The 15879-nt window shown below is 31.8% G+C and overlaps 1 protein-coding gene across 1 annotated transcript; it reads left to right on the top strand.

Annotated features, from left to right (window-relative positions):
* Window positions 1-6857: 6857 nt before the first annotated feature.
* On the top strand, window positions 6858-14599 carry LOC107897656 (pyruvate, phosphate dikinase 2). The gene is made up of 21 exons (XM_041079251.1): window positions 6858-7012; window positions 7090-7438; window positions 8695-8751; window positions 9006-9239; window positions 9377-9514; window positions 9812-9974; window positions 10301-10536; window positions 10657-10785; window positions 10941-11120; window positions 11383-11520; window positions 11743-11907; window positions 11999-12160; window positions 12249-12338; window positions 12523-12661; window positions 12763-12940; window positions 13157-13283; window positions 13376-13507; window positions 13600-13737; window positions 13841-13918; window positions 14029-14120; window positions 14344-14599. The coding sequence occupies exons 2-21, from the start codon at window positions 7112-7114 to the stop codon at window positions 14384-14386; spliced, it is 2946 nt and encodes a 981-aa protein (XP_040935185.1). The 5' UTR covers window positions 6858-7012; window positions 7090-7111; the 3' UTR covers window positions 14387-14599.
* The last annotated feature ends 1280 nt before the right edge of the window (window positions 14600-15879 follow it).

Genomic DNA, 15879 nt, shown 5'->3' with positions numbered 1-15879 from the left:
ACATAATGTCAATTTAGTATCATTTTCCAAAAGGGAATCGATATTTCAAAAAATATCGATACTTGGCCAAAAAGTATCGATACTTTTTTGCCTGGAGCTATTCTAACTTGTTTTAAAAACAATTTGACTAGTTAAAAAAATTCTTACTTGATTAAAATCATTTTAACTTGATTTTAAAGTTGATTCAAAAATTTTCTAAGAGTTCAAAGTAAAGATTAAAATTTTATCTTTTAGACTTCATTTGAAAAATCATTTTGTTAATTTTGTTCAATTTTAACTTTTATTTAAAACACTTGAATTTGTTATATCAAAACATATTATCAAATCAACCTTAGCTTAACATGAACCGTCCTAAGCCTCAAAACGTTACAAGCCTAAAAGACCTTTGGGACCCGAATAAGTCAACAACACAGTAATTCGTGAATAGCTTGCATTTGTTTGAGTGAGCATGACCAATTCTTTTTAAATATCTACAAGTGATCTGCATAATTTATTTTTATGAATAACAGTTGTAAATATGTTCATTTTCATTGCTCTGCATTTATTGACATTTTAACTTAGTGAATAATTATGTTTGCATTTGGAATAAGCAAGTTAGCTAGATATCAGTCTTAAGTTGCATGTGAAGTAGTTCTTATATAAGTTTGATGTTTTACCGTTATGTGACTTAACTGCCTGATTTAGTCCAAAAGTCATCTTTTCTTTTTCATGTTTAGTGTGTTTTCTTGAGAACAAGTAAAGAATTAAAGGTGGCAGAGTTTGATCTATCATAATTTGATATGGCAAATTAAGTTTTCTCGGTATGCTTAAGGAGCTTATTCTCAATCAAAGTAGCATCTTTTGCGTAGTTTTTTTGTAAATATTATATTTTAAGTTAATAAGTGTAAATGTCTCATTTTTACTCATTTTGTGTCCCAATTTGGCTAATAATGTCATTGAGGGGCCTAAGATGTGGTCGAGTGATGTAATGATGTGTTAGAGGTTGAAAATGAGCGAAAATGACACCAAAGGAAAGGGTATCTTGATATCTATACCTTCGAATTGCGATACCTCCAACAGGATGGAAGATTGGAGACCAGCCTTCCATGGTATTGCAATATCCACCCCCCGAAGAAGACCCCTAAGTTTGAAACTAATTGGGGTATCGCAATATCCTCTTTTAGGTATCACGACACCTACATCGTAAGGGGGAAAATGACAAAAGGGTAGTCTTTGTGCACCTGATCCACAAATCACTCAAGGCCTGTGTAGGGGTAATTTTAACAACAAAATCTCATTAGCATTCAGCCTAAAACAACCAATTTTGGTTGAAGAGGAGAGACACACATATTACTTTAGTTTTTAGCTTTAGTTTCTTCAGGTTTTTTCTTAGTTTTTCTATTACTTTCTAGAGTTTTTATTTTTTCTTCTTTTTTCTTAGAGTTAGGGTTTATTTTTCTGCACTTACTTACTGTTCTTAGTGTTCTTAGTTTTAGTTAAGTTAGTTATCACTGTAGTTTAGGTTTATTTGCACTTTCAATCCATGTACATTGGTTGTAGGATATTGCTAACTTTAGATTAATGTATTTCAGTTTCTTTTTCTTTAAATCAGCTAAAGTTTGTTCCTTTTATGTTTATTGTTTTGGATTTTCTTGTCAAATGCCTTTACTTTCATGTTTTTTAAATTTTCTTGCATAAAAATCCAAACTTTTATATTTTTCTTAAACTTTAACTTAATATTTTCTTTGCCTTTCATTCTCATGCTCATTCTCTTTATTTTCAACATGAGTAGCTAAACCTAAAAAAGGGTTGGTTGATAGAGATGTGGGTAAGTTGATTTTTTTGGACAAGGGATTAAATCGAATAGACCTAAAAACTTAGGAAATGATGCCTTTAAGGGAATACCTAGACAAGTGAGACCAAAAGGTAATCTTGTTGTGCACCAATTCATTAGTCCTGGATTAACCTATGAGATCGAGATATAAATTGGATTAATTAGTCTAAGTTGGTAAAATTGAGATCGATAGATAAAATGGAGCCACTCAGTAATTTAAGTGATTTAAGCCCCTCATTCGAGGACCGACGAACCACATTGAAATCAACCAACCACTGTTAGTCATTTATTGGTTAATCTCCTAGTTTAGTATTTTTTACAATTTGGTCCCTATATTAGCATATTTAATTTTCTTGCAAAACTTTCTTGTTATGATTTGTCATATTATAAAATCATATCAATAGTAACTTAGACTCTATAGTGTACGCTATTTATCACTCAATGTCCATCTCCTTTGGGTTCGATCCTTAGAATACTCTAGTGTTCCATTATAACACTACAAATATAAATGACATGTACACTTGACGGGGAGAAAAATTGTTGCATTTGTAATCTTTTGATTTTGCGACTCCTTTCACCCTAGACAGTGGTGAACTAGTAGATCTTAGGGGTCTCGTTATCGCGACATCCACTGCTCGGTGTCGCGAGATCTTTAGAATTGGCCTCAATTTCTTCACTTCAACACCTTCATAGGCATCATAACCTTGGAGGCACAGTGTCACAAATTTGGCTTAGTGTCGCAACAATTTACCATCAGTATTGCGACTCCTACGATAGTAAGTTTCATTTTGATTTTGCGTTGAAGTTTTGCATCCTCAAGGTGAAAGGAGTTGGTGTCGCAACACCCACTCTGAATTATGTTTTCCTCTTGGTTGGACCATTATCGTCTCCCTATGCCAACTCAGTCACATCGTTAGGTTGCCCATGGCACCGTTTGGCCAATTTGGGTCTCAAAAAGTAAAAAGCTAATAAAAATGTTTATTAATGATTAAAGCTAAGAATCGACAAAAACATTTAAAAGATACTTAAATTGCTTAAGAGCTCCTAGAGTGTTTTGCAGAGCCTAATTTGACGTATCAAATTACAACAGATGAAACTCCCCCACATTTAAGTCTTTGCTTGTCCTCAAGCAAACACCCAGAACACATACACACTAGACGACCCTTAAACAATGGAAAACTTTGACAATCGATTAACGAGTGTGTATAGTGTAACCAATTCTTCTACTACACAACTTAAGAATGATGCTTTGTAAATTCACAATTTTGAGAGCACCAAATTAGTTCACAAAGTTACAAAGTACATAGATAAAGAGGAAACCTTACAAAAACAAAATTCTTCACATTATTTCATCAAAATAAGATGCAGATATGATTTATCTATACACGAAGGAATCTAACTTATTCATTTTGCATAGAGTTTTACAAGTTTTGGATTTGTAAACAAATACATTAATGTCACATAAGGCTTTTTGGCTTGTAACATTCTGGGGCTTAAGATGTGTCAAAATGACGCATTTTGCGTGTTGTATAGTTAAATGAAACGGTGTGTATGGAAGGCATAGGTGTAGGCTTAACAGCTTGTGACCAATCCCGTAGTCGTTACTGGTTTCCTTCTTTAAGCAAGGTTTGAAGGTAGAAATAGTTATGGAAATTTAGTAAAGCATTATTTTGTTTCTTCTCTTCTCTCAATCTGTTTCCTTTTTCTCTTCCTTCTTCTTCTCTACTACTTTTTGTTTGTTAGTGCTTCTATATCACTATGGAAGAATTCCTCTCAAAATTGGTTAAAAAATTGGATTGTTTTAAAGATGAACATAAAGAACAAAAAAGAAAGAGGGTGAAGAAAAAGAAAAAAAAGAATTGAACTTTATTTCTTAATTATGTTTTTTAATTATTAATGATGATAATTAATTATGTTAGATTAAAGATATTTTAGTGTGAGATTTAAAGGTTTATTATTGATTTTTTTTCCTTTAAAATACAACAAATATAATTATTTTAGGTCTCCTAACTTGACCATTTATCTTCTTTTTTTAACAAACAATTCCACATGGCAATTTACGATTGTACCATAGGTCTTGATAAGTCAAAAATTAAAACAGTTAGTCAGAGGTACCACAATTATAAATGATGTTAAAATTCAAGTATCAAAATCAACTTTTTAAAAGTTTAGGTACCACATTAGAATATTTGCTAAAATTTAAGTACCAAATATAATATTATGTCAAAAAATATTATATATCTATATGTTCAACATGTTGTTTTTAAAAAATTATTTTTTAATAAACATTGTGGTCCAAAAAATATATATATCGAGAAAGATCCTAACAATATAATTGATGCAATGCCACAAATAGAGAGATTTGCAGTTCCTCATACATGGGATGCCATGCTTTTTTATTCTCCAATGAATACGACGAAAGAAACGCCAAACACAACGAACTACACGCTTATGTTTTTACATATTTGGTACTTTTAACTTTACAAAAAATATTATTTTAGTCTTTTATTTAATTTTTCATCCTTTTTATCCCTTGAACCTGCATTATTTATCAAATCATCCCAAATTCAAATACACATAGATTGCTATGTGGTTGTCATATCAGCAATTAATTAATTTTTAAAATTAAATATCAATGAAAAATATAAAAAAATATTTTAAAATTTTTAAAAATTAATTATTTGTTAATGTGGCAGTCCACGTGTATGACACATCAACAAAGTTAACAAAAATTAACTTTTCTATTCATTTTAGGGTAATTTGACAAACAATGCAATTTTAATGGTTAAAAAAAATAAAAAATTAAATGAATGGTCAAAATGAATTTTTTTGTAAAGTTGGAAAGTCGAAAAAATCATTATGCCTTTACTTATGATACTATTACCAGTTTTCTTTTACAGCTTTTGCAACCTCTCGTATTTTCTTTTCTAATTCAAAATAGGTTAACACAAATTTGGCTAACAAATTCTCAAGATATATTGAATTGAAAAATTGACATTTTGATTACTAACATGTGTTTGATAAAGTAATTTGGATATTTTCACTGCATCGAAAAAGAAAATTTTTAATGTGTTTTTGACAATTTTTATTAAATTTTATTTAATAATTACTTTTCAAAAAATACTGAATAAAGTAAGCAGAGAGTTACTTATATGTTAATGCAAAAAATAATTATATTTGAAATAATTTATTTTTTATTAAAAATTTGAGATATTAAAGTTATTGATTTATTTTATCAATTGAGTCACTTGTATAGTGACAAAAAACCTGTATTATTTTAAGTAATGCTTGACATCGGATCTAAGGTTTTAGCATTACACAACTCCTTCCCTCCTCCCTTTATCCTTCATCATAAATATTGAGTACTTAATATTTAATTTTAAAATATAAACTTTATAATAGAAAAAAAATCAATACTTATTTTTTTAGTTTTTTTTTCAAATAACATTTAATATTAATATCGAATTCAAATATAACTGTACTTATATTAAGTCCTTAATTAAGTTGGTGTTATGAGTCAATCGAGCACTAATTAAGTTGTGAAATTACTAAAATACTCATTTATATACAAAGTAAGTTATATGATTATGAGGATTCTTTTATCTTTTTATATTTTATAAATAAATAAAAACCCAATAATAGTAAAATGTGAAACCTGTGATACAATGAATTTTAAATATTTAACTTTATCATTTCATCGAAAGCATAATTTGGTATTTGTATGAACTTTAAATAAATATATTTGTTACATAAATTTTTTTATCACGTCATGGGTGTGTCATAATCTAATATTATTTTATCTGTTTTGAACAAATTTATCATTAAGTCAACTTAAACCAAATGATCATATATTTGTTCAAAATTTGACTCAACTCATTAAATTCAAGTTTTAGGTTTAAACATTGTGCATTTTTATAGATTTTATATAAAATATGAAAATAATATAAATACTTCATAATTGAGTTGAGATCTAATTAATAAGTAATATCAACTAGGCCGGACCTTTAAATCTATTTATTTTTATATACTATTATTAAAAGTTTGATTAAGTTGATGTCATTCATCAACTAAGTCCCAGCTCAGTCGTGAAATTATCAAAAGTTCATTTTTTTATAAACTAACAAATATTATTTTGATAGTATTTATATATTTTTATATTTTGATAAATTTTAAAAAAATGCATTTAAATCCAAGACATCCTAATTTTATTATTTTAACCAAAGTCACATTTGATTTTTATATCAATTTTTATAAATATGTTACTCCAATTATTTTTAGTTATTTAATATAATATAAAATTTTGATACCTAAATTTGAGACTTTTTTTCTAATGTGGTATATGTATTATTATTTTTATCTAATCTAGTATTTGTATTTGATAAAAGTTATATATTTTGGTATCCAAAGACAACAATGTTAACTTTATAGTATTTAAGTTCGATTTTAGAGTTTATTAAATGAAAATTAATTACTAATATTATTAACACTAAAAAAACTAACATTGTTACGTTCAAATACTAAATATATAACTATTATCAAATATATGTACTACATTGAACCAAAAAATTAAACTAGCATCGTGTCAAACTTAGATATAAAATTATGTATTAAGGATATAATATAATATAATATAATATAATATAATATAATATAAAAATGATAATTCAAATTGATAATGAAATTATTTTTTTTCTTTTTTGGTTGGATGGGATTTTTATTAATTTGTGTGCCATGAACATTGAAATTCTTAAAAAAAAAGAGGAAAATGACTTGTAATTTTGTAATGGAGCACAAAATAAATAAATAGTATTTTTACAAAAAAAAATAGTTCAACATAAGCAACCAATAGCTGGGCGCCACTTCAACGACCATGGTCCACCTGTTGAAAAATGATTCAAGGGAGGGCATTTAAGGTAATTCAAACAATTTAAAGTTCCGTTAGCCCCATGACTTAGCGCTGTAACCGTAATCCCATCCACTCATGTCATTCATCAAACCCTTTTTTTTCTTTTTCAATAATTCCAATTTTTTTCTCACATAAAAATGAATAAATTATCGCAACAAAAATAAAAATAAAATAAAATCCTATAACACAACAACCGCCATTTTCTTTTCTCCATCATCACTTCACTCCATTTCTCAGCCTCGAAGCTTCAAAAAGAAAAAAAAATCAATAACTGCCACTTTTCCCAAGCTCAGGTACTTCTTTTTTCATTTGATTATAATTGGTTTATTTTTCTTAATTTTAAAGTACTTTTTCTTTGTTGATTAAGCAGGTTGTTTGAAAAAACAAAAGAAATGTCATCAGCAGCGATGAAAGGAATAGTTATAAGACCAACACCAGATGTATATAAGCAGAGGCTATGGGAAGGAAGCTATTTGGATGGAAATCATAGACTTGATGTTTTTAAAGTTAAAAAACGTTCATTTTTGGGGGTGATGAAGCCAAGTTTTGGTAGTGTGGGAGTAATTACCAGTCGTCATATGATGCAAGAATGTTATTGTGGTTGTTGTTTGTTCCATGGGAATGGAAAGAACATGTGGAGTTCAAGACAGAGGCGGCTCGACACTCGGGCTGAAGCCATACTTTCCCCTCTCTCTGATCCAACACCAACCATGAAAAAGGTCTACCTTTTATATTTGTTTTTCAGTGATCAGAGTCCATAGAAATTCATTTCTGCCCGATCCTTCTGTTCTCGTATTACAGTTATATTTAAGGCATAATTTCGTATAAATTTTAAGTAACTGAATAATTTGTTGATAAAAATATCATAAAATCCCTTATATTAAGAATTAAATTATATTTTGTCCCTTTCACTAATTCTATGTATGTTAGATAAAGGAGTAAACAACTTTTTTATTGAAAATTTTATTTATTTCTACTATTGAAAACTTGACATGCCATGTGAACCTTATATTGATAAAAAAAATCTATTTTAGCAATAGAAATAAATAAAATTTTTATTTTTGATCTAATATACATAGACTAATTTTTTAATCTTTTAGTAAAGTGAAAAAAATATAATCTAACTTTTTAGCATAATAACTTCCATAACAGTTTTATGGTAATCTAAGTTTTCAAAACTTTTATGGTTTCAAATTGTCATATTGTATTATATTTTAATTATTTTCTCCTTTCATATTCACATGTGTCTAAATTAGGAGTTTGGGGTCATGATTGGGTTAACAAACTTGAGGTATGTTAATTAGTGAACTAGTTTGGTTCTTGGTCTATCTCTTTACAAACTTCAATGTTTTGGGTTGGATTCTTGGATTGAACTATCAATAGGCCCATTATATATCCAAAGCAGAGGTTTTGGTCTTTGGGTTAACATGATCCCATGGGCAATTCATGTATTCTTGTGGCGTTTATATATATAGTCATGTTTAAGTTATTTTATATTTATATAATATTTTACATGTTAGTATATTTATATAGTATTCATGCTTTTTCTATGTCATGTCATGTTTTCTTTCATGCATACTATGTGACTTGATTATCTTGCAATTTACAATATCATAATGTGGTTTAGATTTATTTAATATTCTTCATGATTTGGTGGCATGATCTATGCGTTAATCATAAAACTGAAAAATATTATAATAGACTAATTGATGAATTTATAGACTTGATACTTAAAACTAGGAAGTAAATGGTTGGTAGCATGGTCTTTTTGTTTAAGCTGTTGCTTGCTGTCTCCTGGGGTCCTTCAACATCACAATGCCTTTTAAATGTTGTTAATTCCATGAAAACCAGAAGTTGGATTCCTGCAACTTTGCTCGTTACAATGGCTTATGTTACATATATACTCGTATTTGACACTCATCTTGAGTCCCATAAAGACTCGCAGCTTGTTTTGACTTCTTACTTAACTTCACAGAGAGTATTTACATTTGGCAAAGGAAGGAGTGAAGGCCATAAGGGCATGAAGTCTCTGGTAAGAATTCTATTTCGTAGTTCTATACAACAAAATCCTGGCATGCCATGGCACTGAAATTTTAAAGCTAGAATAGAGCTTAAAATTGGCAATAGCTCACATTTGGAACACTGTTTTGGTTTAGCATGGCTAATGTTCAATAAAATTTTACAGTGGATTCAAATTCAAGTCTCTTTAGTTTTTTCAATGCGTTATTATGAATGGCTTGCAAGTTTTTAGACAGGTTAATGAATGGGTTTTTGTTGTTTATCTAGTTGGGTGGAAAAGGGGCAAACTTGGCAGAGATGTCCAGCATTGGGCTATCAGTTCCACCGGGAATTACCATATCAACAGAAGCATGCCAGGAGTATCAGCAGAATGGGAGAAAGCTACCAGAAGACTTGTGGGAGGAGATATTGGAAGGGTTGAAGAGCGTGGAAGAGGACATGGGTGCCACCCTTGGTGACCCTGCCAAGCCACTGCTCCTCTCAGTTCGTTCCGGTGCCGCGGTAAGGGATTCAGAAGCTTAATTTATGCAATGATCCGATTGGTTCTGGAAGGCTTATTTCTAATTGTGGGCAATGAACATTAATCATATATGCCATTATGCTTGCTTGTACACTGATATTTTGTTCCATATGTCTAGATTTCAATGCCTGGTATGATGGACACTGTCCTTAACCTTGGACTGAATGATGAAGTGGTTGCTGGTTTGGCTGCAAAAAGTGGCGACCGTTTTGCTTATGACTCTTACCGGCGTTTCCTTGATATGTTTGGAGATGTTGTAAGTGATTCTTCTTCATGAATTTGATACTTGGAATCATTACATAAGCATATGTGAATTAAGTGCGTTGAGAGCAGAGTTTCTAGTTCAATGTGTTTGACACAATTTAGGTTGTTGCCCCAAACTCAATGAAATAATTTGTCTGAATAGAATAAAATCCAGCAACTCATTCAACTTCCAGAAATCTTTTCTTTAAACTATTTGTGATAGTTTCCTCTCATTGCAATATGGCATGATCTTGTCATCTCTATTCATTGTTCCAAGTTTTGTCAAAACTACTTTTATTGGTAATTTTAGGTGATGGGTATCCCGCACTCATTGTTTGAGGAAAGGTTAGAGACAATGAAGGAAGCAAAAGGAGCTAAACTCGACACCGATTTAACCGCATCTGATCTCAAAGAACTCGTCGAACTGTACAAGAATGTTTACTTAGAAGCCAAGGGTGAAAGTTTTCCTTCAGGTAGAGGAATGCAACACTCCCATTTTTCCACTGCACAAACCTTTATTGTAATTTTGTTATACCCAAGCTATGTTATTCCAACTCATCATTTTCCTTATAGTAACTATGTTCAACACAGTGTCCGACGCACGTCCAGACCCTCCATATATATGGGAAAACTTAGGAGAAATTGAACATGCCTGTGTCCGAACTCACACTCGAATCTAAACAACTTAATACACAGAGTGTGGAGTTCACATTGGCATTCTGGAAAACTAAGTTCCCGAATTTTGTATGTGATTGAGAAACTTGAAACTGATCAAACTTTGATGCATATTTATTTGCAGATCCAAAGAAGCAGTTGTTCTTGTCTATTAAGGCAGTTTTTGATTCCTGGGACAGCCCAAGGGCCAATAAGTATAGAAACATCAATCAGATAACTGGTTTAAAGGGAACAGCAGTAAACATTCAAACAATGGTGTTTGGTAACATGGGAAATACTTCAGGGACTGGGGTTTTATTCACTAGAAATCCAAGCACTGGTGAAAATAAGCTGTATGGGGAATTCCTCGTAAACGCTCAGGTTGTAAACATGTATAAAATTTTCTCTCTCTGCAGAACTTCATTTTTAACCATATTCGTATAATTAGTATTAGACTTTTTTGATAAATCATGAATGTAACTAATGGATCACTCAGAACAGGGTGAGGATGTTGTTGCTGGAATTAGAACACCGGAAGATCTGGACACCATGAAAAGCTACATGCCTGAAGCATACAAAGAGCTTGTTGAGAACTGTGAGATTCTTGAGCGACATTACAAAGATATGATGGTACAAGTTTTCACTTTCACATTAGATATACCCTCATTCATGTTTCTATATTAAGAACTTTCTTGGTTTTCAGTTGTTCCAGCTTTTGTGATCACTTTTGAACCTATTATAGAAGAATCAGTTCTTGGAACTTACCCCTTTTTTCCTAAATGCAGGACATAGAATTCACAGTTCAAGAAAATAGATTATGGATGCTGCAATGTCGATCTGGAAAGCGTACTGGTAAAGGTGCAATAAAGATTGCTGTAGACATGGTTAATGAAGGGCTTGTTGATAAACGTGCTGCAGTTAAGATGGTGGAACCACAACATCTAGACCAACTTCTTCATCCACAGGTATGCATACCGTAGAAGTAAATATAATTGAAAAATCTGCTTCGTCTTTTTATATATATATTGAAAACAATCTTGAAGTACGGATCCAAAGGCATATAGAACGTTCTTCACTTTGGCATTGATAAACTCCCGTAGGAGACTATAGAAACTTATGGATGTAGTATTATGCATTCACCCAATTATTATGTATCGTTTTCAATATGTTTTAGTTATTTGACAAATACTAAGATGAAAAGGTTAACATTATGTTTTGTCTAATTAGTTTGAGAACCCATCTGCTTACAAAGACAATGTGGTCACCACGGGCTTACCTGCTTCTCCTGGAGCAGCAGTTGGGCAGATCGTGTTCACGGCAGATGATGCTGAAGAGTGGCATGCCCAAGGAAAGAGTGTTATCTTGGTATGCCCATCTTTATGTACATTTATAACATTTTTCTGCTCATTCTGCTATAAGCACTAAAAATATATGAGACCTGTTTAGAGGGCCAAGCCATTTAGATGTTTAAGCTACCGAAATCTTCCATGTTTTAATACACTATCAGTGATAAAGCTATGTAATATGTAGCTATTTTGCTTTCTCTATAATCAATGGAACTGAACTCATGATTTTACATGCTTATAGGTAAGGACTGAAACCAGTCCAGAGGATGTAGGAGGTATGCATGCGGCTGCAGGGATTTTGACAGCTAGGGGTGGAATGACATCTCATGCAGCTGTTGTAGCACGTGGATGGGGAAAGTGTTGCGTTTCTGGATGTTCAGATATTATTATGAATGATGCTGAGAAGGTAATTATATTCTTCTACTTCCTCTAAATTGCTTTTTTTTTTTTTTCATGAAATGGTATCCCCTATACATGTTACTATATCTACAATACAGGTTCTCGTAGTTGGAGACGTAGTAATCCAAGAAGGAGAATGGCTTTCACTCAATGGCTCTACTGGTGAAGTGATTCTCGGGAAACAACCACTTTCTCCTCCAGCATTAAGTGGTGATCTAGAAACCTTCATGTCTTGGGCTGATCAAGTTAGGCGCCTCAAGGTTCTATATGTCCTTTAGCTGGTTGAGGATTTGTGTTATATATTTCAAAGGTCTCTTGACTGATTCAGCCTTAAAATTTTTCTGAAAGGTAATGGCAAATGCTGACACACCTGAAGATGCACTAACAGCCAGAAATAATGGTGCTCAAGGGATCGGCCTTTGCAGGACAGAACACATGGTAACTTTTCTTTCATCATATGATGTGAGATTTGTCTTTCATTACCTCTTTGACTTTGCAAATCATTTAATCGTCCACAACATAAATAAAAATTCCATACTAATTGATGATTCGTTGTATGGTACAAAGGACTCCATGAGTTCATTTTCAGTTCTAAGGACTCTTGTCTTCAAATCCTTTTCAGTTCTTTGCTTCAGATGAGAGAATAAAAGCTGTCAGAAAGATGATAATGGCAGTAACACCTGAACAAAGGAAAGCAGCTCTTGACCTCTTACTTCCTTATCAGAGATCAGATTTCGAGGGAATTTTCCGAGCAATGGATGGTACTTTCGTGATCTTCTTTACATGCTTAGTAGCAACCTGCTTGGAATTTTATTGGTGTTTTCTATTTGCCTGGCCTAATGTAAATTTCATTTAATTTCAGGCCTTCCTGTAACAATCCGATTGTTAGATCCTCCACTTCATGAGTTTCTTCCAGAGGGAGACTTAGAACAGATTGTAGGTGAATTAACTTCAGAGACTGGCACAACTGAAGATGAAGTTTTCTCAAGAATTGAAAAGTTATCAGAAGTGAATCCCATGCTTGGTTTCCGTGGCTGCAGGTTAATATTCCTTTTCAACAACTTAATCATTTAAAAAGTGATGGACCCTATGCTTATAGTTCGATTATGACAACACATACTGTTTCATAACGATAGGTTCTGAAATATTTAGATACCTCCAGATGGAGCTTAGGTTGAACTTGGATATATGCATACATATATATACATGAACCATTTTCATCATCTTCAATATGGATTTTTATCTTCTGCCAACAGGCTGGGAATATCGTATCCTGAACTAACTGAGATGCAGACCCGTGCCATCTTTCAAGCTGCTGTCTCAATGAGCAACCAAGGGGTTAAAGTTCTTCCTGAGATAATGGTTCCCCTTGTTGGAACCCCCAGGCACGAGCCTCTAATTTCTTTCTTTTGATGTTTTCCATATCTTCAATACTTTTGTTTTAATCATTTCAGAAAATTGACAATTTAAAGTTGCAGGAACTTGGTCATCAAGTCAGTTTAATACGGAGTACTGCAAAGAAAGTATTCTCTGAGATGGGTTCTTCCTTAAGCTACAAGGTGGGAACAATGATTGAAATACCCAGAGCAGCCCTAGTTGCTGATGAGGTATGCTAAACAAAGTATCTCCGCATATCTGCCTTTGTTCCTGTATGAATCATGATGACTATGACTGATATTTAGACATTTGATGATGGCAGATTGCAAAGGAAGCAGAATTCTTCTCCTTTGGGACTAACGATCTTACACAAATGACATTTGGGTATAGTCGAGATGATGTTGGCAAATTTCTCCCCATATACTTGTCCAAAGGCATTATACAAAATGACCCATTTGAGGTTTGTCAACAGTTTTTCAGTGTTCATAAGTTTTGCGAGGAAAGAAATATGGAAATTACAAAATCAAAGAAGATTTCATAATAGTAATCGAATCCTTTGCCAGGTACTTGATCAGAAAGGTGTAGGCCAACTCATCAAAATGGCCACCGAAAAGGGTCGCCAAGCTAGGCCTAGTTTGAAGGCAAGTAATTGCATTTTAGTAGGCATAGTGTATGCATGTATATCATCACAATTTCATGGCTATGGGTGGAATTCTTATGCTTGACTACAACATGTGATGATGATGAACAGGTTGGAATTTGTGGAGAGCATGGAGGGGAACCTTCTTCTGTAGCATTCTTTGCAGAAGCTGGATTGGACTACGTTTCATGTTCGCCATTCAGGTTAGATAGCTTCTTATTATGTACCTTTTCTTATTACAAAACAGATGCTAGAATTTAAACTCGAAACTCATTCGATGCCCTAGGGTGGGTGCATGAACTAACCAAACTAAGATCCAGCGAGGAACCATGAATCTCATATTGGTTCCTCAAATTTAAATGCAAAAAGTTATATATGGATCGTGACATTAGCTGGATCAAATTCCTTATTAAATTGCCTTTACAGGGTTCCAATTGCAAGGCTAGCAGCAGCTCAAGTTGCTATCTGAAAGGGATCTACTCCATTTGCTTCTGTAACTTATGTGCTCTTTGTAAAATGTGAATAAATTTCATACAAAATACCTTATAGAATAACCAGAATGCTGTCATATATAAAGCCTACAAAGGAAAAACAACCATCAACATTAATTATACAAAGTGTAAATATTGAATAAGGACAAGCTCTTCATATATGGTGAAGATAGAGTTTGAGACTTCGATTATTCCAGAAAATCCTCATACTGCAAGGCCATTTCTTCTAGCTCTTGTATGTAACTTTGCTCAATATTGCCCCTCCACCACACATATTTGACTTAATCAACACGAAATAAACATAAAATGGATCATGCATGCAAGAGATGATATTTAACGTGCTTTGGCCTTGATTGCTTAGATCCATGGATGAGAGAAATTCATTATAAACATATATAACTTTCGAAGAGTTCAAAAATACTATAATCAAACACTTTAACCCCGAGTGTTCAAAACAAAATAACCAAAGTACAGGTTAAATACATAAGTTGGAAGTATCCTATACAAATAATTTCCTGATTCTTACTCATGAAAAGGTTTTGTATCTTTTACTCAATTTGTATGGATTCCGATTTCTTAAACACTATAGTAACATTTGAAATTTAGATCATAATTGAACTTTTTAGATTTTCAAATTTAAAATCTATAGCATACTAATAATACTAATTAATGAGATTTAGATAACAACTTTAATAAAGTTAGAAAATGTAATTTTATTTATTAAAAATTATTTTTATTTAGAAAAATATGATTAAATATATTTATAAATTAAATATTTTATTGATATAATACCTTAACTAAAATTTGTTGTTATGAATAAAAATTTGTTATAGAAAATAAAAATAAAATATAAAAAATTGATTTTATACCAAATTCGACTGTTATAATGAAATGTTATAAAAAATAGCTCTTATGAATGTAATAATTGCCAACATAATAAAAGTATATTCATTCAAACGGGTATGAAAAACAGTTGGTACCAAGGTGAAGATACTAGCTTTTGTAGGCTGTTTAATGGGTTCGTTGCAATAAAAGCATTATGGAGGTCTTTATATGAAGAGTTGGATTGTATTTTGTCCCTTCACTAAAAAAATGGACAAGTTAGTCATTATACATTAGGCTAAAGAGTAAATTAGTCCTTCTGTTAAAAAGTGCATTCATTTTAACTGTTAAAAATTAGTCCCTAAATGATATAATGAGATACACTAATATGCCACGTGTAACAGTCTAGTTATTCTGCCAACAATGTCAATTTTTAACAGTAGATTTAGATGAAGTTTTTATTAGAAATGACTAATTTGCTCTTTAATCTAACGTACAATGACTAATTTGCCCATTTTTTAATAAAGGTGCAAAATGAAATTTGACTCCTAGTATAGGGGTCTCATAGTACTTTTACCACTTTGTTGCCTTTAATATTAAAAAAAATCATATAATTTTATGAGTTAATTGCGCAAAACATCCTTTAACT

The sequence above is a fragment of the Gossypium hirsutum genome, chromosome A10 (genome assembly GCF_007990345.1).
Source record: "Gossypium hirsutum isolate 1008001.06 chromosome A10, Gossypium_hirsutum_v2.1, whole genome shotgun sequence".
Classification (NCBI taxonomy): domain Eukaryota; kingdom Viridiplantae; phylum Streptophyta; class Magnoliopsida; order Malvales; family Malvaceae; genus Gossypium; species Gossypium hirsutum.
This window is presented reverse-complemented; position numbering and strand designations above follow the sequence as displayed.